This window comes from Stenella coeruleoalba, assembly GCF_951394435.1.
Source record: "Stenella coeruleoalba genome assembly, chromosome: 5".
In the NCBI taxonomy this organism is placed as follows: domain Eukaryota; kingdom Metazoa; phylum Chordata; class Mammalia; order Artiodactyla; family Delphinidae; genus Stenella; species Stenella coeruleoalba.
Genome location: NC_137150.1, coordinates 6,883,443 through 6,907,264, shown reverse-complemented (window position 1 = coordinate 6,907,264; position 23,822 = coordinate 6,883,443). Strand labels below are relative to the sequence as shown.

Genomic DNA, 23,822 nt, shown 5'->3' with positions numbered 1-23,822 from the left:
AGTAGATCCTTGTTGGTTATCCATTTTAAATATAACGTGGGTACATGTCAATCCCAAACTCCCTAACTATCCCTCTCCCACACCCTTCCCCCCTGGTAACCATAAGTTAATTCTCTACATCTGTGAGTCTGTTTCGGTTTTGTAAATAAGTTCACTTGTATCATTTTTTTTAAGATTCTGCCTGTAAGCAATATCATATGATATTTGTCTTTGTCTGATTTACTTCACTCAGTACAATGTCTAGGTCCATCCATGTTGCTACAAATGGCATTATTTCATTCTTTTTTTATGGCTGAGTAATATCCCATTGTATACATGTGCCACATCTTCTTTATCTATCCATCTGTCAATGGGCATTCAGGTTGTTTTCATGTCTTGGCTATTGTGAATAGTGCTGCTGTGAACACTGGGGTGCGTGCATCCTTTTGGATCATGTTTTTCTCCAAATATATGCCCAGGAGTGGGATTGCAGGGTCATATGGTATGGGTGGCTCCTTTTAGCCATCATCTCTCTCTAAAGCTTCCTGCTGATTTCAGATGGTGGAGCATCAGCCTTCGTTAGCCTGGAGTTAGGTCTAGTCTGTGGGATCTTCCCGGACAGGGGCACGAACCCGTGTCCCCTGCATCGGCAGGCGGACTCTCAACCACTGCGCCACCTGGGAAGCCCAGAGGAATATCTTTGCTTTTAACTCACCTTTTCCACTATCGATCCCTGAGTGATGCCCTTTAGAATTGCCTCAGGAAATATGATGCAGTAGAGAACTCCCTAAACACTGGACTTGAACTGTATTTAGTATTGATTGGGAAATCCTATTATCCTACACCAATCAACATTTCAAAACAGAGTCCTTTTTCTTTGTTAGCTGCACAGATTGTCTCCTTTCTGAGCAGGTCAACACACAGGAATGCCCAAAGGCAGAAACAGCCTTTCTCAAAGAAAAGCCAACTTTGTTCCCTTTTATATTTCTTCACAAGCTTTGAAAACAAGTCCCCTTATTTGACAGTACATGATCGAGAATGGAAAAAAAGGGTACATATCCTTTGACCTGACAAATCCATGCCAGAAAGTTAACCTAAATATAAATTAAGATGTGCCTTCAGGTTAAAAGGACAGCTATTATAGCCATATTCATGCTATTAAAAAAACTAGAAGCAATCTAAATATTCCAATGGAGGAGATCCTTGGTTGAGTTATAAAAATATATATTATGAAATTCAATATGGCTCTTTTAACAAAAGATGTGTTTTCCAGCATGGAAAGATATTCTTAATGTATTATTAATGAAAAAAGCAGGTCAGAAAGCAGCTTAATCGGAGGACTAAATGACAAGATCCACCAGCGCAAGTTCAAATCCTTGCTCAACAGCCAGTAGCTGTGAGTTGCGGCATATTATGTAATCAGCCTGGCCCTCCAGTTTTTCAGTTCTGAAATGGAGTTAATAATAGTATTTACCTCATGGGAGCGTCGTGAGGATTAAGTGAATGAATGCCTATCAGAATTTTAGCACAATACCTGGAAGATTAATGTGTTCTTATTACTCTTATTAGGGTTCTTTACTTCAAACAACACATGGGAACTCTGTCCAGTTTGAATGAGAAAACCGTATTCATAAGAGTACTGGTCGCTTCCACAAGCCGGAAACAGAGGGAAACCCGGTATCAGTCAGGTCCTGGGATCCCAGCTGCAGGAATTCATGGGCCTTCTGTCCAGGACCCTGTATGATTCAGGTCCATTAACCTCTGTCCCTGGGAGTATTGGTTCAAGATTTAAATCCTCAGAGGAGGAGCTGATTAGTGTGGTATCTGTCACTCACCCAGCCCTGAGTTTCACCCCGTGAGAACTACCCAGAAGGTGGTCAGTCCCAAATGCAGGGCTGCTGACTTGAGACCAGCACCATGAGGATAATCTCATTTCTTTAGGTTAGATAATATTTTAATACATACGAACAGGAGATGATCTGGAAGGACATGTGTTGCACTGCTGACAGTGATTTTCTCAGGGTATTGGGGTCGTAGGCGTTTTAAAAATATCTTCCCCCTGTCGGTTCCTTTCTCTTCTCTATTCAGTTTGCTTTCTTAGAATTGGGATGTCTGCATATTTTCAAGTGCTCTTGGAATTATTGCCCGAATGCCATAGATTATTTACTGGTCTTAGTGCCGGGGCTCGAGAAAAAATTTTCCTCTTCTAGAAGGAGGATTATGCCTCCTCCCCAACCCCTTTTCTTAAAGACCCTTTTTTTTTTTTGGCCGGGCCGCAAGGCTTGTGGGATCTTAGTTCCCTGACCAGAGATTCAACCCGGGCCCCCAGCAGTGGGAGCCTGGAGTCCTAACCACTGGACCGCCAGGGAATTCCCTTTAAAAACTTTTTATTGTGGAAACTTCCACCTATGCATCAAGGTAGGAAGAATCATTTAATAAACAGCCTTGTATCCATCAGCCAGCTTTAACAATGATTAACATTTGACAATTTCCCTCCCCACATTTTTTTTTTTTTTTTTTTTTTTTTTTTGCCAGACATCTTTTCTTATTCCTGCACATGACTTCTTAAATATTACCAACAAAGTAGAGGTCGGGGTCTAGGGAATTCTGTCCAGTGTCATGCAAGCTTGAATTCTCAAAAACATTTCGATTTGTGTGCACTGTGCTATTTTCACAGTGACTATTCTGAGTATGATGAGTTTAGATCCTACAATATATGTAGTGTTCTTGGACTTGTCAAAACAAAACACTCAGGCGTATCGATTGAGATGGTGTCTGTTCTGTTGATTTGCTGTTGGGTGTCCTTTGGCTCAGCCATACACGGTCTTTTGACAGTGAGCTCTGGTTTCACACGGTCTCCTGACAGCGACTTGCATCCCAGGCGTCCTTGGCCTGCCTTAATTTGATACTCTTCTGTGTCTCCTGGGTGTCAAACGCAGGGCCACTGCAGGGCTGATGCGCTGATTAAATAGAAAGAACATTCGGGCAGGAGTTAGAAACTAACAGTTCTGCGCCTGGCTTGGCAGTTTACCAGTCCCCTAACCGCCTTGCTGTTCAGTATCTTCATCCACAGAATGCAATTGTTAGTCTAGACCTACGCTGTCTAATACTATAGCCACTTGCTACATTTGGCTAATGAGCCCTTGAATTGTAGCTGCTCTAGATTGAGATGAGCTGTGGGTGTGAAACACAGGCCAGATTTTGAAAGCTTAGTATGAAAAAGAAGTGAGATATCTCATTAATTTTGATTACATGTTGAAATGATAATATTTTGGGTTAATAAAATGTATTATTCAAATTAAGTTCACCTGTTTCTTTTTTCAGTGTTGCTACTGGAAAACTTAAAATTACATGTGTGGCTTGCATTATATATCTATTGGATAGTGCTGGCCTAGAACATTCTACTCCATTCTCTGAAATTATTTGATATTTGGGATCGGTACAAGTACATTCAGCTTATAAAAACTTGGCGAAGGATACTAACAAAGTACTTCAGTTGGCCCAAACACGTCTCCTTACTTTAGTATTAATCAAAATTTCTTATTTTGGGACTGCTTGTTTAAATGGCAACCTCCTTTTATGACCAGGACAGTAGGAAACACCATTGTGATCAAAACACAATTGGAATTTTTGTTGTCATTTTGGAGTCCATTGTTCTGAACTGTGCCTGAACATACTGATTATTAAATTTGACTATTGATCATTTTTTGCAGTTTTAGGAAGGTTTCTGATTTTTTTTCCCCTTTTTTTTTAATTTAATTTTTTTTATATTTTTGGCTGCATTGGGTCTTCATTGCTGTGCGCGGGCTTTCTCTAGTTGCGGCGAGCAGTGGCTACTCTTCGTCGTGGTACGCAGGCTTCGCTTTGCAGTGGCTTCTCTTGTTGCAGAGCACGGGCTCTAGGTGCACGGGTTTCAGTAGTTGCAGCACGTGGGCTCAGTAGTTGTGGCTCGCGGGCTCTAGAGCCCAGGCTCAGTAGTTGTGGCGCATGGGCTTAGCTGCTCCGCGGCATGTGGGATCTTCCCGGACCAGAGATCAAACCGGTGTCCCTTGCATTGGCAGGCAGATTCTTAACCACTGTGCCACCAGGGAAGTCCCGGTTTCTGACTGTTTTTTAATGTCATCAGTTTTTTTCTGATACACATATATTTAAACATCACAGAAGTGGAAATTGGTATATATTCCTATGGTTACCTCTGCTTACCTGCTTATTTACGGTAGAAACTTTCCAAGGAAAGTAAAGACCAGCATTAACAGTTACACCAGAGCTTATTTCTTGAACAGTACGAAGTGTCTTACCAGTATTTTTCTCATGGACTATTGATCCAACAGCTCTTCTCTGGCTTTGCCGCATTTGCAAACCCCTTCACCACTTAGTCGTCCCCATTTACACATGTCCCGGGCAGACGCCAAGTGACAGAAGTATGGGGCCCGGCCAGCACATGGACACAGCCGCCTGGGTCAGGTCTGCGTATTCCTCTTGGCTGGGGGTCCTCTGGTTTTCTACACGGGCTTCAGAGTTGTCAGGACCTGTGAGTCTGGTACAGCCGCAATTAGGGGATAAACCTGGTAGCATTTTTCGTGCTCACCTGACGTAGGTTATTACTTTTCCCTGTGCTCCTCCGGCCACGAAGTCCTGTGGATGTTGTCTGAGTGCACCTCCCGCCAGCTCTGCCTGGATTCAGGCTGCTTCTCTGCCTTCTGTGGTCGCATCTGCAGCAGCACCTGGAGGCCCCATCTCCACCTGGCTTCCCAAGAAAGCACTAGCGACCTAATGTGGTCACATTCTCCCGCTTCAGCCCACTGAGCGGCCTCTCATTCTCAGGATGAAGGCCCACTTCAGCTGAGCGTGAGAGGTGGGTCAGGCCTTTCCTCCTCCTGGGTTGCATTTTGGTCCCCGGGCCGCTCCACCTTCTCTGAAGGGTCTGCGCACTTTCTCCCACCTCTGCCTTGGATGTGGAGGTGCACAGCACCTGCCATGCCGCTCCTTCTTTCTCTGGTGGGGGAACCCTACTCACCTCCAAGGCCTGACTCCCCCAGCCCTTGGTACAGACAATAAAGGACTTCCTGGAGCTGCACTGCAGTGTTCCTGCTTGTATAGCTATAGTTCTCTCTACCCTTATTGATTTTCTGGACTGGACTGAGATGAAGGACTGACTTTTTCTCTAGTTCCTAATACATTTAGTTCCTTGGGTGTAATTGGATTGTTTCATTAGTAGATATCCATTACATTTAGTAATACTAAAGAGACGGCTGGTTGCATTTATTTGCAGAGGAGGTTTCATGGTTTATGATGGGTACCTGTCCTGTGCAACATCGTAGCCACCTGTGGCTGCTCGAGTTAAAATGTGCTGCCCTTGGAAAATGCACACCAATTTTGAAGACTTAGTATGAGAAAAGAATGTAAAATATTTTTAACATTTAGTATATATTAGGTTAGATAAAATATATTAAAACGGATTTCACCTAATTCTTTTTACCTTTTTTTTTTTTTTTTTTTTTTTTTGCGGTACGCGGGCCTCTCACTGTTGTGGCCTCTCCCGTTGCGGAGCACAGGCTCCGGACGCGCAGGCTCGGCGGCCATGGCTCACGGACCCAGCCGCTCTGCGGCATGTGGGATCTTCCCGGACCGGGGCACGAACCCGTGTCCCCTGCATCGGCAGGCGGACTCTCAACCACTGCGCCACCAAGGAAAGCCCTCTTTTTACCTTTTTTAAAGTGGTTACTAGGGACTTCCGTCGTGGTCCAGTGGTTAGGACTCCGTGCGTCCACTCCCGGGGGCCCAGGTTCAATCCCTAGTCGGGGAAAAAAGATCCCATAAGCGGTGTGGAGTGGCCAAAAGAAATTCAAAAAAATAAAATAAGTGTTTCTTGACCATCTATTATAAGAAAAAATAAAGTGGTTACCAGAGTATTTAAAAGTTTATATGTGGCTCACATCATATTTCTGTTGGACTGAACTCTCTTAAGGTTGTTACTCTTTTTTTTTTTTTTTTTTTTTTTTTGCGGCACGCGGGCCTCTCACTATTGTGGCCTCTCCCGTTGCGGAGCACAGGCTCCGGACGCGCAGGCTCAGCGGCCATGGCTCACGGACCCAGCCGCTCCGCGGCATGTAGGATCTTCCCGGACCGGGGCACGAACCCGTGTCCCCTGCATCGGCAGGCAGACTCTCAACCACTGTGCCACCAGGGAAGCCCTGAAACCACTTTTTTTTTTTTTTTTTTAATTTTTTTTTTTTGTGGTACGCGGGCCTCTCACTGTTGTGGCTTCTCCCGTTGCGGAGCACAGGCTCTGGACGCGCAGGCTCAGCGGCCATGGCTCACAGGCCCAGCCGCTCCGCGGCATGTGGGATCTTCCCGGACCAGGGCACGAACCCGTGTCCTCTGCGGCAGGCGGACTCTCAACCACTGCACCACCAGGGAAGCCCCACTTTTATTTATTTAATTAAAAAAAAATTCCTTTTAAAAAATTTATTTTTTATTGAAGTATAGATGATTTACAATGTCGAGTTAGTTTCAGGTGTACAGCAAAGTGATTCAGTTTATCTATTCTTTTTCAGATTCTTTTCTATTTTAGGAAACTACCGTTAAATTATAAGCCTTTTGCACATAGTCAATTCAGAAGCTTTCATTGAAAGACTTCATTTGACCTCTTCTAGCCTTGACCTCAAATTCCCATGAACAAAAACTATGTTTGAACAGCTCACAGATCCTACAGATGCTGTGCCCTTTGCTTTCTTTCTGGTCCAGAGGAGCGGACCTGTGGTAGCAGCAGCCTGCCCAGCAGCCGCCTGTTCCCGCCGCAGGGTGTGTGAGGACTGGCAGGCTGTCCGCAGAAGTGCGGGACAGGTCTACGGGGCCAGAGCTGAGTGAGTGAAGGTCACAGCCTGCAGTGGCAGTGTGTTTCCTGTTCCCAACGAGGCCACTGCTGCACTATGGTTCCTGGCAGCAGGTTTTGGCAGGTCGCTCTGGCACCCTGGGTGTTTGCAAGTCTGACTCAGCCCTGCGGGGTGGTAGGGTCCACCCTGCTGGGAGATGCAAGGTGGTGGCCGCCCAGTCCTTGATGCACCACGTCCCCTGCGTCCCCCTGCGCCCCCATGCCCTGGACACTGTGGGCAACAGCGCTCAGCAGAAGGGAGCTTTTCCCACAGGTCAAGGGTTGGCCATTCTTGGGTAATTATGTGGATGCTTTGTACCAGGCTCTTAGAAGACAATTTGAAATGAAAGTAGGGTCCTTTTACATCTGATTATCAAATTCTAGATGGAAGAATGATTTTTTTAAAAAACTATTTATTTGAAAATAGTTTCAAACTTACAGAAAAGTCATGATGAGAATAGTAACAAGGAGCATCCCACGTATCTTTTGCCCAGATTTACCTATTGGTAACATTTTGCCCTATTTGCTTTGTCATTTGCTCTCATATGTATGTTTGCGTGTGCCTGCGTGTGCACACACACACAGATACACACACAGACTGATATATACGAGTCTGTGTGTGTGTGTGTATTTGTATGTATTATACTTTTTTCCTGGACCATATGAGAATAAGTTGCATTTACATCCTGGTTTTTTCCTCTTAAATACATAAGTATGTATTTTCTAAATTTAAGGATATTCTTTTTTTTTTTTTTTTTTAAATTTTTAGTTTTTTTGGCCACACCGCACTGCATGCAAGATCTTAGGTCCCCGGCCGGGGATCAAACCTGGACCACGGCAGTGAAAGCGCCGAGTCCCAACCACAGGACCGCCAGGGAATTCCCAGATATTCTTTTACATAACCTCCGTTTAGTTACCAAGTTCAGTAAATATTAACATTAATGTAATACTTAATCTACTGCTTGTATTCCAGTTTTATAGTTGACCCCAAAATGTCTTTGCGAGCGTATTTTCCTCTCCATTAAGCACCCAGTCTAGAATTACATATGTATTTAGTTGTCACGTGAACGGAAAACAGTGAGTCTTCTCACACCCAGCACTTGCGGAAGGCTTCTGACACCAGATGTGCAGGTTTTTCCACACCGAGCGGTTCTCCAGCTCTCCAGCAGACACTGACTGGGTGTCCTGCGATTGAACTGGATTCTGCTGCGATCTGCCTGTAGTTAGCACAGACCCCACAGGGTAAGGGCTCAGATGCCGATCCCAAGCTCAGGTCCTAACCCGTGCTTCTGACTGATGGGCTGTGTATCAGAGGTTCCTACGGCCCCCTCCTCGAGTTGGATAATTTTCTAGAGCGGCTCAGAGTTCTCAGGAAAACAGTTGACTTACTAGATTTCTGGCTTTCTATAAAAAGGATGCAAGTCAGGAACAGCCAGATGGAAGAGATGCACAGGGCAGGGTGGGGTGGAAGGAGCCCAAAGCTCCTCTGCCGTGTCCAAGCGAGCTGCCCTCCCAGCGCCTCCAGGCTTCAGCTACTGGAACCTTCACATGCCCTTCAGTTAGGGGTTTTAACGGAGGTCTTGTTTACATAGGCATAGTGATTGATTAGTGATTAGCTCAGCCTCCAGACCCCCTTCTCTCCTGGGGAGGTGGAGGGGGCTGGCTGAGTTCCAACCTTCTCATCACGGGTTTGGTTCCCCTGGCAACCAATCCCCATCAGTAGGGGCTTTCCAAAAGCCCATTCACAGAAGCTCAGGTGTGGTCGAAAGGGACACGTTAGGAATAACAACAGACACTCCTTTCACCTTTACTTATGAAATTCCAAGAGATTTGGAAAGTTTACTAGGAAACTGTGCTAGGAAAGGAGACAAAGACCAAATATATGTTTCTTTATATAAATCACAACATCACAGCTGGCCTCTTTAGTCTTCTCCGACATGGAACGGTTCCTCTGCCTTTTTTTTTTTTCTTTTTTTTGGTCTTTTATGATATGGATGTTTCAGTGGAGGAATGTTTTAAATGTTGAGAACAAACCTGTTGAAGAGCTAGGAGAAAATACATTTTTGTCATCTTTTGGTTTTATGGGAAAGACCTTTGCAAGCAAGACCTTAAAGAAATGCCAGACATACATTTGACTTTCTGAAAAATGTAAAATTCCTATATAACCAAACCACAACCTAACAAACAAAACCCCCAATGAAATCCAGGAGGATAGACAGAAAGCTCTTTCAAGCAATTAGAAAAAGACCCACATCCTAAAAAAGCAGGCAGAGGGCGTGAATAGGTAGTGCACAAAAGAACAAATACAAGTGGCCAGTAACATGAAAAACAAACAACTCCAAGGGCGTTCCAGCGAATGCAAATCAAAACAGTGGGGGACCCTGATTAATTTTCAAAAGACTGATGAAATGACTGAGCATGATTCTTCACTGTTGGCAAGCGCGGGGAAAGGGGTACACTGCTGATAGGATGCACATGGATGAAAACTTTATTGGGAAGATGCATGAGGGAACATGTATCAAAGCGTTAAATGGCCTTGACTCAGTGTTACGAGTTCTGTGGCCGATTAACTGCTGTAGATGTGTACATTGTAGTCTACAGATTTTTATTATTTTTTTTTTTTGCGGTACGCGGGCCTCTCACTGTTGCGGCCTCTCCCATTGCGGAGCACAGGCTCCGGACGCGCAGGCTCAGCGGCCATGGCTCACGGGCCCAGCCGCTCCGCGGCATGTGGGATCTTCCCGGACCGGGGCTCGAACCCGCGTCCCCTGCATCGGCAGGCGGACTCTCAACCACTGAGCCACCAGGGAAGCCCGATTTTTATTTTTTTAATAGATGCCTCCAGGCTTGTAAATAATAGAGGCATATCTCTTCAAGAAAATATGCTTTTGGTTCACCAAAGGGAGCTTATTTGCATCAAAAAGGTTTCTTTGGAAAACATTAAGAGGTTTTTTTTTTTTTCAATAATAAGTGGCTCTTTTTAGTTAAATACGAGTTCAGTAAGTAGTTTCGCTTTACAGTTAGAGTGAAGTGTATCTGGGTGTTGGCATGACGTGGTGTTGACTGTGGGGTCTATCTAATTCTGCTCAGCAGCCCCCAAGAGTCAGGAGACGTCTCTGGATTTGGTGGAGATGGGGTTGATGAGGACAGTGGGGCTTTAGGGAGACTCCCATGGCAGCAGAGCAGTCTGGGGGTTGTTTTGTGCCGTGGGCTTGAGATCCCAGTGATCACAAAGGTAGGGGTGGGAAAACTCAGCTGCGTCCATCCGGTGGTGGCACTGGTTGGGGGATGAAGGACAGTGAGGGAGTGAGTGCCAGGTTCCTTGGCAAGAGGGAGTTGCTGTTTTGAGGATGGCCTTGAGGATTTTAATCCTGGAGTCAAGTTTGCCAGGATGGTGGTGCACTGGTTGTTGGGATGGCGAGGTGGTGAGGTAGGGTGTGGGGATGGATGATTCGGGTGGGAGGAGACGTTAGCTGGTGATGTGGATTTGATGAGAGGGAAAAGCTGAGTGCTAGATGCTCAGAGACTGAAAAGGAGTGTTGGTGAAAGGGGCCCATGCTTGGAGAGTCTGAGAACGGGCAGGTGCAGACGACTACACGTTGATGCAGCGTGGTTGTATCTGCCCGTGCCGGCTTTCTCACTCTACGGAAGCTTCTCTTTCATGGCAACTTGTCCAGAGCTGCTTTTTTCCTTCTCAAGTAGATGGTCCACTCCCTCTGTTTTCATCTAATCTTCCCCCCACCCCACCCCATCATTCATTCTAGGAAGCTTAACCCTTTTCGTGCACTGTCATCCTTCTGCCTCAGTATAGCTCCCTTCACCCCCCGACCCACCCTTCCTTTATTCTTGGAGGAAGATTCCTACCCTCTCGGCTGTGAGGAACACCCCCATTTGTCCAGCACAGCCTCGCCCTTCCTCCCTCTGGGAACCTGCAGCTTCCTTTCCATTTCCCCATATCTCCAGCTCTAGTCCTCTGTACTTGGGGTCACACACAGAGCTTGGAGGAGAGATTATGGATTTCCTTATGCACAGAATCAGAAGGAAATGGACCTCCTCAGGTCTCATGTCTTAAGCATTTTAAGTTTTATCTAGTCTCTTCAGAATATCGTGGTTTTCAAACCATGCAGCTTAGAGCCCCAACAAGGGGAGGGGTTGCTGGGCCCCACCCAACTCCCACCTCATTTTGAAAATTGGAGCTTCCAACCTCTGTTTCAACCTCTGTTTAGAAAGAGCAGCTCTTTCTAAATTCTGATTAAGGATTTATCTGGGCAAAGCGTTTGTGGCTTAAAGAAAGTGAACCACTGGTTTCAAAAGTGAATCGTGGCGTGTACTTCTACGAGTTAAAGCCACTATATGTTAGCACCTTAATTAGACTGTTTCATATTTTGGAGAATCTGAAGGCATTTATATTATATTGGAGACTGATTGCTTTCATAACTTATCACTGGAAAGAGATGAAAACATTACAAGACCAAAACAGTCTTAAATAAAATTGTTTCTGTAAATAAGTGACATAAAAATTTTGACCTACTTGTCAGAATAAGGCCTGTCTCCCAAAGGCTTCGGACTAACCTCAAAGACAATTTTGCATTCCTGAGAAAACAAGATGACCCAGCCAATGTTCTACCTAAAAGGGCATCTATTAGAAAGTGATGAAGCCACGTATTGTAGAGCCAAGTAGAAAGTAATAGATTTGAATACTGACGTTCGTGTGTACATAGTGTAGTAATATAGTGTTGGCGTTGTCAAGTTGAGATGTATCTATGGTACCTAAGGCAGACCTCACCAAATTTCCTTCCTCCCTCTTCCCTGTTAGAAACGCTGTCTAGAGGTGCACACCCGTGCACATGTAGGTGTGTACACACCTACGCGCATCACCAATGGCCCGTGACTTGGGACCTTCCCTCTGCCTTTCCATTGCTTTTCTGCATTAGAAAGGAATGAAAGGTGGGTGGCCTCTGCCCCTCTAACTTGAACCCCTTTAATCTGGCTTCCTCATGGACGCGTGGAAGGCCCACCCTCTTGGTATGTAATCCTCTTACCTCTCTGAAAATGCTTTTGATCGGATATCTTCGTTGGAGGTCCCACAGACGCAGAGTCAAAGACAAGGATCTGAGTGCAAGTCCTAGTTTATCTGGGATGGAGGTAGGGGAGTGGGAAAGTGAGACCAGGAGGAGACGGTGGCCGATATGGGTGCATTATTAAGCCAGTTCCCGCTGTGGGCCACAGGTGGGCAATTCTGTGGGGAAGATGTGAGAGCTGGTCTGGAACACTTAGCTCAGAGCTCTTCCCCCCGAGGGGCGGGGCAACTGGGGTCTTTATACGCCAACTTGAAGGCTGCTCTTGAGGGGCGTGTAGGTGGCAGAGCAGATTATGGTGACAGGAGAGAATAGAGCTGCTGGCAGTTGGAGGCCAGGAGATGTGCTCTGAGGTGGTAAGGGAAGGGGATCTGGGTGGGGTACCAGCTGCGTTCTCTATCCCAGACTTCGGACCGGGCTTCATGGTTTGGTTTCTGGAGTAGCCTGACCCATGCTTGACACCTGGATTGTTCCTCGAGAATCTTTAGTTCCAACTCCCTTTAAAAAGGCAAGGAAAAGCCTACCCTTCTCCATAGTTTACTCTTTCCTTAGAAGTCATCTCAAGCGCTTCTAGGTCCAAGCATTTTCAGTCAACATACCTGAAATGGATCGCTCTCGAAGGGCAGTGCCTGTTAGCACAGTGAGCGTAGTGATTAGTTCTGGGGACACAGACCCAAGAGCCACGGTCCCGCCCAAGGTGCTCCTGGGCTCCTGGTTGGGTACTGGATGGCTTACCTAGAGAGAGTCCCTTTCAAGTGAAAGGGGCTTGAAGTGAATCACCTAGTCATCCAAAAACTATGTGCGTGGGTGCTTCAGAATTTGGGTCAAACATCCTTTGCTTTCAGACCCCAGCTCTGCCTTGTTGGCCAATTGACATTGGAGGAAACAGCATTCAGTCTCTGTGGGCCTCATTTCCCTCCACCGTAAAATGGGGCTACTCATCCCTCCTTCATAGGATTATTTTGAGGATAAAACATGTTCATCTTGAAAAATGGGCTGGATTTGGGAAGAAGAGAGGACAGGGGTGTGGGAGGGGAGGAGGGTGATAATGATAGTGAGACAACAGAATAAAGGTAGGAGAGGTGGGTTTGGAGCGTGACTGTGCAGGGCGTTGAATCTCAAACTCAGACAGGCCTTGGGGCTTTGCTGCAGAGATAGTGAGGTTTCACTGCATCTCAGGAGGGCTGAGGAAAAGGGCCTTCATTCAGTTTTTACTGATACTCTTTTTTGGTCGTTCCTGATATGTGATTTTCTTGGCCACCAGAACTGTTCACAGGACTGTTCACAGGACTTAGAGCTAAACCTTTAGGGAGCCTGGTTTTGGGGTCCTTCTGAACCTGCAGTCCTCAAATCCTGGATCCAGCCTGTAGGACCACAGGACCCTCTTGGCACGATGAAAATCGGCTTATATGGAAACATATAAGAATTTAACACCGTCGTACCCAGACTTGGTGCCAACAAGTTCCAGATCTTAAAACCGTACATTAGCCGCTGGTCATTTTCAGTGTTGGAGGGGGAGTCTCGTGCTTAACAAGGTGGTGGTCTCACAATTATTAGTCGATTTTGTGTGAAGATATCAGTCTTATAGGGGTTCAGAAAGTTCCTCTATTGACAGTGCAGTCTGATCGGTTGACATTCCAGAAGGTTCCTGGAAGAGGATGTTCTATTTTATTTTATTATTATTAAAATTTATTTATTTTTGGCTGTGTTGGCTCTTCGTTGCTGCGCGCGGGCTTTCTCTCTAGTTGCGGCCAGCAGGGGCTACTCTTCGTTGTGGTGCGCGGGCTTCTCATCGCGGTGGCTTCTCTTGTTGTGGAGCACAGGCTCTAGGCACGCAGGCTTCAGTAGTTGTGGCACGCAGGCTCAGTAGTTGTGGCTCGCAGCCTCTAGAGTGCAGGCTCAGTAGTTGTGGCACACAGGCTTAGTTGCTCCGTGGCATGTGGGATCTTCCCGGACCAGGGCTCGAACCCATGTCCCCTGCATTGGCAGGAAGATTCTTAACCACTTTGCCACATGGGAAGTCCAATTTTTATTTTATTTTTAGTTTTTGGCTGCACCACTCAGCTTGTGGGATCTTAGTTCCCCAGCCAGGGATCAAACTCGGGCCCTCTGCAGTGAAAGCACGGAGTCCTAACCACTGGACCGCCAGAGAATTCCTGAATGTTCCATTTTAAAATGGAGGCTGTTGGTGGTTTCCATCTACTTCTCACCTGTGTTCCTTTGATCTTTATCTTAAGCCGCTCACGTTTCCCACCTGGAGAATGTGTCAGAGGAAGAAATGAACAGACTCCTGGGAATCGTGTTGGATGTGGAATATCTCTTTACCTGTGTCCACAAGGAAGAAGATGCAGATACCAAACAAGTTTATTTCTACCTATTCAAGGTGAGACTTCCACATTTTGAAGAGCTTTTCTTCTTTCTCTCAGTGTTCAAATATGCTCATTATCAATGGGCCAGGTCACATGGGAACGCTCTCAGCTTAGATACGTCTTCTGGCCCTCGGGTTTGCAGAAGCATGTGTTTCTCCGTGAGGGACTCTCTAAAATGACCAACTGTACTTTGAGCACGTCACTCTCCTCGAGAGCCTTCCTACTTGTACACAGAGCTGAATATCTTTATGTGCTTATAGATTTCTTTCCATTGCCTATCCATGCATCCAGCAAGGACTTACCACATACCTGCTCTATGCATGGTGCTCGTATAGGCATGAGAGAGAGATCAGTGGGCAAAACAAAGTCCTTGCCCTCATGGAGTTTACATTTCAGTAAGAGAGGCAGACAATCAACAAGTCAACAGTATGTTTGCCGGTGGTGATAAGTGCTGTGAAGGGAGACAAAGCAGGGGAAGTGGCATCAGAATGGCAGGGATGCCAGGGGCCTGTGGCGACCTGGTGCTAAGGAAGAGCAGTTAGGAAAGGCCTGTCTGCGATAGCAGTTGAGCAGAAACCACAGCGGGGGCATGAGAGGGCCGGGGAAGCGCCTTCCAGGCAGGGGCGTGTAGAACATGTTCCGAGTGAGCTGGACGTGACTCCCCAGCATGGTGGGGCCCAGGCGGCAGGGGGAGGCAGGAGAAGTGGCTGGAGGGATGCTGCTAAGATAAGACCTCGACTCTTCAAGGGGAGGAATCAAGAATTTCCAGATTTGTTTTGGCGTCTTACCGCTGTTCTCTGTGCCTGCTGACACCAGTCACCTAGCACTGCTGCCACTCCCCGCCTCTGCCTCTTCATGGCTCTGCCTCAGCTCCATTGGGTCCCAGCCCCTCCTTTCCCGCTGATATGGGTCTCCCCACGCTGGTGATGGCGATCAAGACTGACAGATGGGGGAGGGAAACCGGGGGTGGGAAAATGGAGAGAGGAAATTCAGGTTGCCCAAAATAGATGCACAAAGGAGGCCGACAGAAGGAATAATTTAAAAAGCCCCAGAACCTGCTACTGAGGGCACTGTTGATTATGTTGTATTGTGTAACCCTTATAAGGATCTCTAAAAACAAAAACAAAACCCCAAACACTCCCCTTCCCCTCGGGGCTTACAGCCAGGAAAAGTTTGCCTCTCCTAATGAGGGCTGGGCTTCATTTTGTATGACAAGGAGAGATCCATTTTCCTTTGAGTTTCCTCTTTTGCTTTGGCTGCTAGGAATCTCAGGGCAAATTTTATACCCAATTCTTAGAACGTTGGTGAGGGCAGAGGGCTCTGAATTTACTTGAAATATGTGATTTTCCCTTTTCCCCTTTTATTAACTTTTGTTTTTTATTGTACTACTGGGGTTTTGGGGGTCGATGGGGGACAGGAGTGGGAGAGTGAATTCTATTTTCAACTTTTGGAGTCACGTGGGGCTGTTAACACTAAAATGGTAAATGTTGGGGCGGGGTGTAGGGGGAGGGAGGAGAAGGCAAGGGAGAGAGACCACAGCCATTAGCAGGCGCCAGGCTGCTCCAGGTGACAACTTGTTGACATGACCGTGAGGCCTGAGTCATCTGGACTGAACCCTGGCAGGTTCATACTGTTTAGAGCTTCTTTGGAAAAAGGCCTTAGTTGAAGGAAAACAACGTCTGCATGACTGCAGCTATTATTTGTCTTGGAACTCAGCTCCCTGGCGGGCGGTTCCTCACCGCCCTGCTGGAAGGGAAGGTTTCCATCCTGTCGGCCTCCTCTAGGTTCTGTTTATAACCAACCAACAGGCCAGAAAACACTGCTCCGCTTTGAAGTATGTTTTCTCTCTCCCTTTCTTACCTCTCTCATCTTTAGCCATGCAAATATCTTTGCTCTTGAGAACAAAATCCAAAATATTCAGCATTCTCCCCTCTCCTCCCACAAAGTCATTCTTGGGGCAAATAAGTTATAAATCATCCGTTTCTTAGTTTTGGAAAAGCAGTTCCGTGTCTCTTATGTCTCCATAATTAAATTAAATTAAAATGTTATTGTGCATTTTAGTAGCATTTTGGAAGCTTCTTCTGCCTTAAAGGTTGAAAATGAACTCGGTGAAAAGCTGCTTCCTGAAGCTCATTTTTATCCTAGTTGTTTGTCAGCGTGGTTCTGGAGCTCAGCTATAGCTGGGTCCCAATCCTGGCTTCATCACTTAGTGAATGTGACCTCAGGCAAGTCGCGTTTCCTTATCTATAGACAATGATAGCACCTACTTCAAGAGGTTGTTAGGAGGATTAATGAGGTAATACAGATAAAGAACCACAGAGAGTGCCTGGCAAAAGTCAGGAAGCAAATCCTTGCTGCTATTATTAAAGTCTTCGTATATACGCCTATTTATCCCAGCTTCATCCTTTTGTAGATGAAGAAGCGGAGATTCGACACCTCCCCAGTTCATCCGTCTACCTCCAAATTGAAACCCTCAGTGGGTCAAGTTCCCAAATGGTCTTACTTTAACTGGACGAAAATGTAGGCAGCCAGAATTATTTGTATCTAAATTTGATAATCAGTCTTTTTATATCCTTAGAAACACATACAACAACTTATCATCATGGCACCTTTATTTTTGTAAAGATGGGCATGATACATTGATAAGATCAGCAAATACTACATGTGAGTAATTTACTTGGCACCTCTAGAAGGAAATGAGGCCCTTATAAGACCCGACTCAGGGAGCACACAGGGTGTTCTTCAACCTTGGGGGTTCGTCTATTTCCACTAACTCCTGGGAGAAAGTTTGCCATGTTTTGTTTCTATTGAAGAGGCAATCAGTGGAGAAAGGAGAGAAAGATGTAAATAAATGTGTAATAAATAAATAACTATGTAATAAATAAATGAGTGAATGAATGAATGCATGGTCGTATATCATAACTGGCCCATGTGTAAAGGTTACTGAAGGTTCAAGCAAAGGTTGAAGGTAAAGAATTTCAAGATCAAATTTATTTTCAAACTAGGTCTTAACGAGTGGTTCCGCATTCTTTTTACTCTCTGATATTTGCTCTTTGAGGGCTTTAAATTCCAATGGCAGGGATTAAGAGCGACGTTTTTGTTTTATGGGCGTTGAGATGCCAGAACACTTGGCCCGCATTCTGTGGATGGAGAGGAAATGAAAAAAGACCTCAACAGTGAAAGTTGCCAATTGAGAGCCCTACGGAATTCCTTCCGGAAGAGCCTGGGCCCTGGATTATGTGTGTGACACACAGCCGTCGCACACAGTGGACCTCGGCCTTTCAGGGGTTTAAATCAGGCCATCCGGAGCATGAGCACATCTGCAGCGGCCTGGATGGGCGTGTGCAGAGGGTGCAGTGTCCACCAGCCTCTGGGTCAGCAGAAGGCACGAACAGAGTGGGGAAGGGCGAGTGAGCAGGAAAGGTGTGGCGCGGCTGTGTGCTCCCGGCTGCCCAGAACACGAAAAGTGTTTAGCTTCTCCCAGCTCTGGTCATGGGCGTGAAGGCAAATTGCGTTACCTGGTAGTCACCCACGTTGTTGATCTAAGGATTTACTAACATGTAATTAAGATAAATAGAATATGGTAGCTTCCCTTTGAAGGCTGTGTGTGTGTGTGTGTGTGTGTGTGTGTGTGTGTGTGTGTGTGTGTGGTGTGAGATACTGTGTATTTCAGAGAAAAGCCTAAGCTTAAAATGTCTCAAAATAAGATGTTAAAATGAATTCCCTGGTGGTCCAGTGGAATTCATTCCACTGCAGCGGGCGCGGATTTAATCCCTGGTCAGGGAACTAAGATTTTTCTTTAGCACGTCACGATTGCAGCGTGCATGTGCATGCCGAAGGCACCGCCAAAAACAAAAAGACAAAAACAAACAAACAAAAAAGAATGCTAAATTTGTTACTCTTACGTATTACCTTTAATCCACATCTTGGCTGATTAAATATCTTAGGAAAAAAATAACATCAAAGTATCAATGGGGCTTCTAACCTCCAATGATGCAGCCTCAACTGTACTGAGCCCTTAAATTCCCTCCAAGGCTGACCTCCTACCTCACCTTCCTGCAAATGCTTTTCCGTCCTCTTGTTGTGTTTCATGTTTGTCCTCCCTTCCAGACTCAGTTTATACCCTTCCTCTTCTGTGACATCTTCCCCCGGTAAGGCAGACTTCTGAGCTCTCATCCTCTGGGCTTTATACTGCACTTAATGCCTTTGCAACTTACTTGGAATTTCTCTTCTGCCAACCTTTTTTTTTTTTTTTTCCTTTTGTATGTGGGAAGACAGCATGGTGTGGCCTGGCCCACCTCCATTATGTGGCCTCTTTTTTTTTAGGGTTTTGTAATACTTTTATGATATTATTAGTATTAAGCAAGACAACATTATTAATATTATTTAGAAATATCGTTAAGACCTAAATTCTGATAAACAAAAAGAGGAAGAGTTGACACATTAAGTAAATTAAAATAAAAAAAAATTATAGAGACCATAAATAAAGCTAAAAGGCAAACAACAGAATGGGAGAAAATATTTGTAATCTTTTTTCTTTTTCAGTTGGGGTGTAGTTGTTTTACAATGTTGTGTTAATTTCCACTGTACAGTGAAGTGGAGTTCCCTGGGCTATATAGCAAGTTCTCATTAGTAGTTCTCATTAGTAATCTGTTTTATACATATTAGTGTATATATGTTAATCCCAATCTCCCAATTCATTCCATCCCCCCTTTCCCCCCTTGGTGTCCATAAGTTTGTTCTCTACATCTGTGTCTCTATTTCTGCCTTGCAAACCAGTTCATCTGTACCATTTTTCTAGATTAATGTGGGCTTTTTTTCCCAGCAAGATTGTAAGCTTGGAGAGTCCATAGTGTCTGTGTGTGTGTGTGTGTGTGTGTGTGTGTGTGCGCGTGCGCATGTGTGACACTGACTGATTTTTTTTAAATGATTTCCTTACAGCTCTTGAGAAAGTCTATTTTACAAAGAGGAAAACCTGTGGTTGAAGGCTCTTTGGAGAAGAAACCCCCATTTGAGAAACCTAGCATTGAACAGGTAAAGAGATACAAGAGAAGCCCCTTTTTTAGTGCTTTAAGGCTGAACAAACGTTCTCATTTTCATCCTCATTGATGGCTTAGAGATGTTCAAGTCGGTAGGAATTGTCTTGGGCCCTTTGGATGTAATAAATGATCTAGCTTGTGTCTCTTAGGGTTGCTGAACGCTCAGAATTCACTGTGTGTTTGGGAAAGAAAAAAATTAATAGAGCATGTAGTTCGTCAGAACACATGAAATGGGCTGTTTCTTGGTGTTGATTTTTTTTGTTTGTTTTTGTGGTTCACGGGCTTCTCACTGTTGTGGCCTCTCCCGTTGCGGAGCACAGGCTCCGGATGTGCAAGCTCAGCGGCCACGGATCACGGGCCCAGCCGCTCCGCGGCATGTGGGATCTTCCCGTACCGGGGCACGAACCCATGTCCCCTGCATCAGCAGGCGGACTCTCAACCACTGCGCCACCAGGGAAGCCCCGGTGTTGATGTTTTAAAATTAAGTCTTTGTCCCTCTGTTTGCACTGTTGAAAAGTCTATTGAGGCGAGGGAATTCAGGAGCAATGTGAAAAACATTGTAAGTCAACTAAAAAGCAAGCACAGAAAAGAAATGAGATTTTGTTTCCAGAAATTGGCTTCCTGGTACATTAAGATTCCTGCAAAGAAGCCGAGATTTACTTGGGGAATCTGTTGATATGTATAGACCTTTTCTATTAGGTGTTGTCAGGATTTCTCATCAGTATCAATTTTTTGGCCCCTCATTGTTCGCCTAAGTAAATCTCAGATACTCTGGACTGAATTTCTTGATGAGAATAATTACAGAAGACATGATATCAGAAACAAATAAATGTATTTTATCAGTCAGTTTTTCATAGAAAAAATGTTGTCTCCAATCCCTACGAAATAAGAATTCATTGTTCCTTTATTTGAAATTAAATTAGATGGGAGTGTTCTGAAGAAAGATTAAATTAATCCACAAATCCACAGATTATTATTTTAAAAGGCCATAATTTTGAATAAGAATTTTCTTTTGGTAGGTTTACTAAAACCGAAAGAGTGATAGTAAAAGTTCAAATTCTAGTGGTTTAGTTCAAAAATTAAAATTTTATGAATGTCAAAACATTGTATTTATCCAAGAATCTCTTATGTGAGCTACTGTGTTGACAGTATAGCAAGAGTTATGCTGCAAAACAGCCATATTTTATTGTTTATGGGGTTTTGACGTTTTCGGTCCGTGACTTTGAATTTTTCTTTAGCACGTCACGATTGCAGCAGGCATAGAACTGCAACTCACAGCCTCTGTGTCTTGTCACTTTTCATAGACTGTGATCTGGGGCATGATTCCTTCTGGGCATTCCTGTTTTCTAAGAGGGAAAAGGAAGAGGTTTTTGTGAATAGAGAAATGTCTTTTCTTTTGCTAATGACCACCAACGGGGCTGACTATGTGAGTGTTCAGGATTGCACAGCTGCGTGAATAAATTGCCTTTCCTCCTTTTAAGGGTGTGAATAACTTTGTACAGTACAAATTTAGTCACCTGCCATCCAAAGAAAGGCAAACAATAGTTGAGTTGGCAAAAATGTTCCTGAACCGCATCAACTATTGGCATCTGGAGGCTCCATCTCAACGAAGACTGCGATCCCCCAACGATGATATTTCTGGATACAAGGAGAACTATACAAGGTAAGCAGACGGCCGGTTCTTCTTCTTTGGCCCATAAAGTACATTGCAGACATAACATGGCTACTTGCCTCTGCAAGCAGAGGGTTGCCCAGTTATCACGGGACTCCATCAGTTAGAGAGAACGTCGAATTTAACTCCCCAGATTCCTACTCTTCATTCATAGCGTGATGTTTTGGAGGGTGAGGGATCCAAATCATCTAGACCTGAACTCTTTAATACGATAGTTGCCAGCCACATGTGGTCACTGAGCCCTTGAAGTGTGGCTGGCATGATGGAGATTTCTAAGACGGTACAAAAAAAGAAAAAAAGAATGTCAACTATTTCATTAATAGTTTAATAGATTTTTATATTGATTATGGGTTGAAATGGTAATATTTTGGAAATATTGAATTAAATAGAATATATTAAAGTTAATTTCACCCGTTTCTTTTTACTTTTTTAATGTGACTTACTGGGAAATTTAAACGTGTGGCTTACATTTACATGTGTGGCTTGCATGGTATTTCTATCGAGCACTGTTGATCTACATAATTATACTGACTCTGTCATTATTATATAGAGACATCATTAAAAAAAATAAGCAATGACCGTGAATATAATAGTGTTAAAATTTTTTTTTAAAGAAGGAAAGATCACCATAGTCCCAGCAGCATGGTATAAATAGTATCGTTATACATATTGTCTTACAGTCACTGTCCCTTTAAATAGATATATTACGTTTGTTAGAATGAAAGAAAATACAAAATTTGCATCCTTTTTGTCCCCCATTCAGACGTTTTACTGGTTGTATTATAGTCTGTTGAATCGATGTACTGTAATTTACCTAATCATGTCCCTATTGGTGGACATCAAACATATTCCTGGATTACACATCCAAGAATTACACATTTTTCTAAAGTGGGAATTTATTTTTATTACTTATGACTTGCAGAATAATAGAATTGACTTAAGAGTCATAAACATGGGCCCTACAAAACAGAATGACTTACATTTATTTTTATTTAAGTAAGACAGTGACTTGTATTATCCATTCTGTTCACCTTTTTTATAACTTTTCCCATTTATATTTTATAGGCACATCAAGCTTGCTTCAGGGTCCCCCCCACAACCCCGATTTAAAATAGGCAGTGTTTTTTGACAGCTTGTAAAGACCACTTGTACCCAGGTTATTTTCTGTAACAGCAGATGACAAAGAGGAATGGGTGTAATTGAAGATAAGCTTTTCTCTCTGATCACTGACCTGATTTCATGAGTAAAACCCCCTTTCCCTCTTTTCTCCCCTTTTACAATATATACAATTTGAGTTATAAAGTATTTTATTTTAATAATTGTAAAATTTACAGATTTCTTCAAAATCAACTTTTTAAATTATGTCTTCATTTTCACACCTTCATTTCAGAGTTTTATATTAACAGTAGTTCCTATAGCATCGTTACTCCTGTTTATGAGTTGAGATAATAGAACTCTCAAAAATATGTGTCTTTTAACTCCATCTGTGAACAACTGACAAAGCTGAATATCTGTCAGAGCCAAACCCCTGAAAATATTTGCCTCTTTTTTTGTTTGTTTTCATTTTTTTCTCTGTCTTTGTTTTTCTTTTCCTTTGGTCGTGCCAGCTTGTGGGATCTTAGTTCCCTCAACAGGGATTGAACCCGTGACCCCTGCAGTGGCAGCACGGAGTTCTAACCACTGGACCGCCAGGGAATTCCCAATATTTGCCGCCCTTAAGAGAGGAAAAATTGTTTCATCAAGAAGGAGAATTAATTGTGACGCAGCACGGGAGTTAATGCTGTATTTTAGAAAACAGAATAAAAATACTGTGTAGCACTTGGGAATTACCAAGAAATGGGCGGCACTTATGAAGACTCAAGGAGTCGTAAAAAATAGAAGTCGAGTTCTGGAATGAGCGATGGGCTTGAACCATGGCTCCATCCCTCCCCAGTTCTGTGTGTGTGTTAGAGCTCTCACCTCGCCTCCTGGACCTTCTGTTTCTTCCTCTGCCCGGTCCCATGGCTGTTGTGTGTCCCCTGAGGTGGCCCGTGCCTGGCGTCTGGCGCACAGCACAGGCGCTGGGAAGATGCTACTCATGCTTTCCCCCCAACCCACGCCCTCCAAAACTCAAGTCCCTGCCAGCGCGCGACTCTTCAGCTGGAGTGTGTGCAGTGGGATGAGAGGGTAGCGATTTGAGGGTCACTTTAGAAAGGGCGCCGAGAGACAGCCGCAGGGTCCTGGCTGGCCCCGCCTCCTCGCCCCAGCCGAGGGCGGAAGGGTGGAGTCCGATGTGGGGAAGGGAAGCGGCGAGGGGCTTGAGTGAGCCTGTCCTGCAACCTGCCGATTTCTAGGCCGGACGGAGATCAGGAGCCTCTGTAAATAATAAATAAGGGAATGAAGGTAGATATACCTCCCGTCTACCCCTCCTCCCCCGCCCCCCCACCCCCGGGCTTCCCCACCACCGCCGTGTTGAGGAAGAAAGGGAAGCAGAGAGGAACAACCTGTGAACATTATCACAAGCGAGACTTGTTTCGACCACGTGGGAATTTAAAAAACCACACGCCGCTGCGGCATGGTGTCTCACTGATACCATCTTCTCCAAAATAGGTCCTGTTACAGCTGCAGGCACCACGTGGCGTGTCAGTGAACCTCAGGAGTTGGACTGTTGGTTCAGCATGTAATTTACAGCAGTTGTAGCCATTAGGACCGAGGGGCGGAAAACTCGTGGAGTGCACATCAGCATGAAGATGGGGAGAAACAGGATTCTCTGTGGAAGAGAATAGACTCAGAAAACGATTATGTTCCTCACAAAGCTAACCTGTGAGGATC

General features: G+C 44.8%; 1 protein-coding gene across 3 annotated transcripts in view; it reads left to right on the top strand.

The window, feature by feature from the left end:
- The window catches only part of KAT2B (lysine acetyltransferase 2B), a 103,394-nt gene that overhangs the window by 35,177 nt on the left and 44,395 nt on the right, over positions 1-23,822 (top strand). For all 3 annotated transcript variants that reach the window (XM_079922479.1, XM_079922481.1, XM_079922480.1), the window contains exons 3-5: positions 14,169-14,314; positions 19,242-19,334; positions 20,821-21,002. In XM_079922479.1, the coding sequence (XP_079778605.1) occupies positions 14,169-14,314; positions 19,242-19,334; positions 20,821-21,002 (421 nt within the window). The remainder of the gene's footprint in view (positions 1-14,168; positions 14,315-19,241; positions 19,335-20,820; positions 21,003-23,822) is intronic.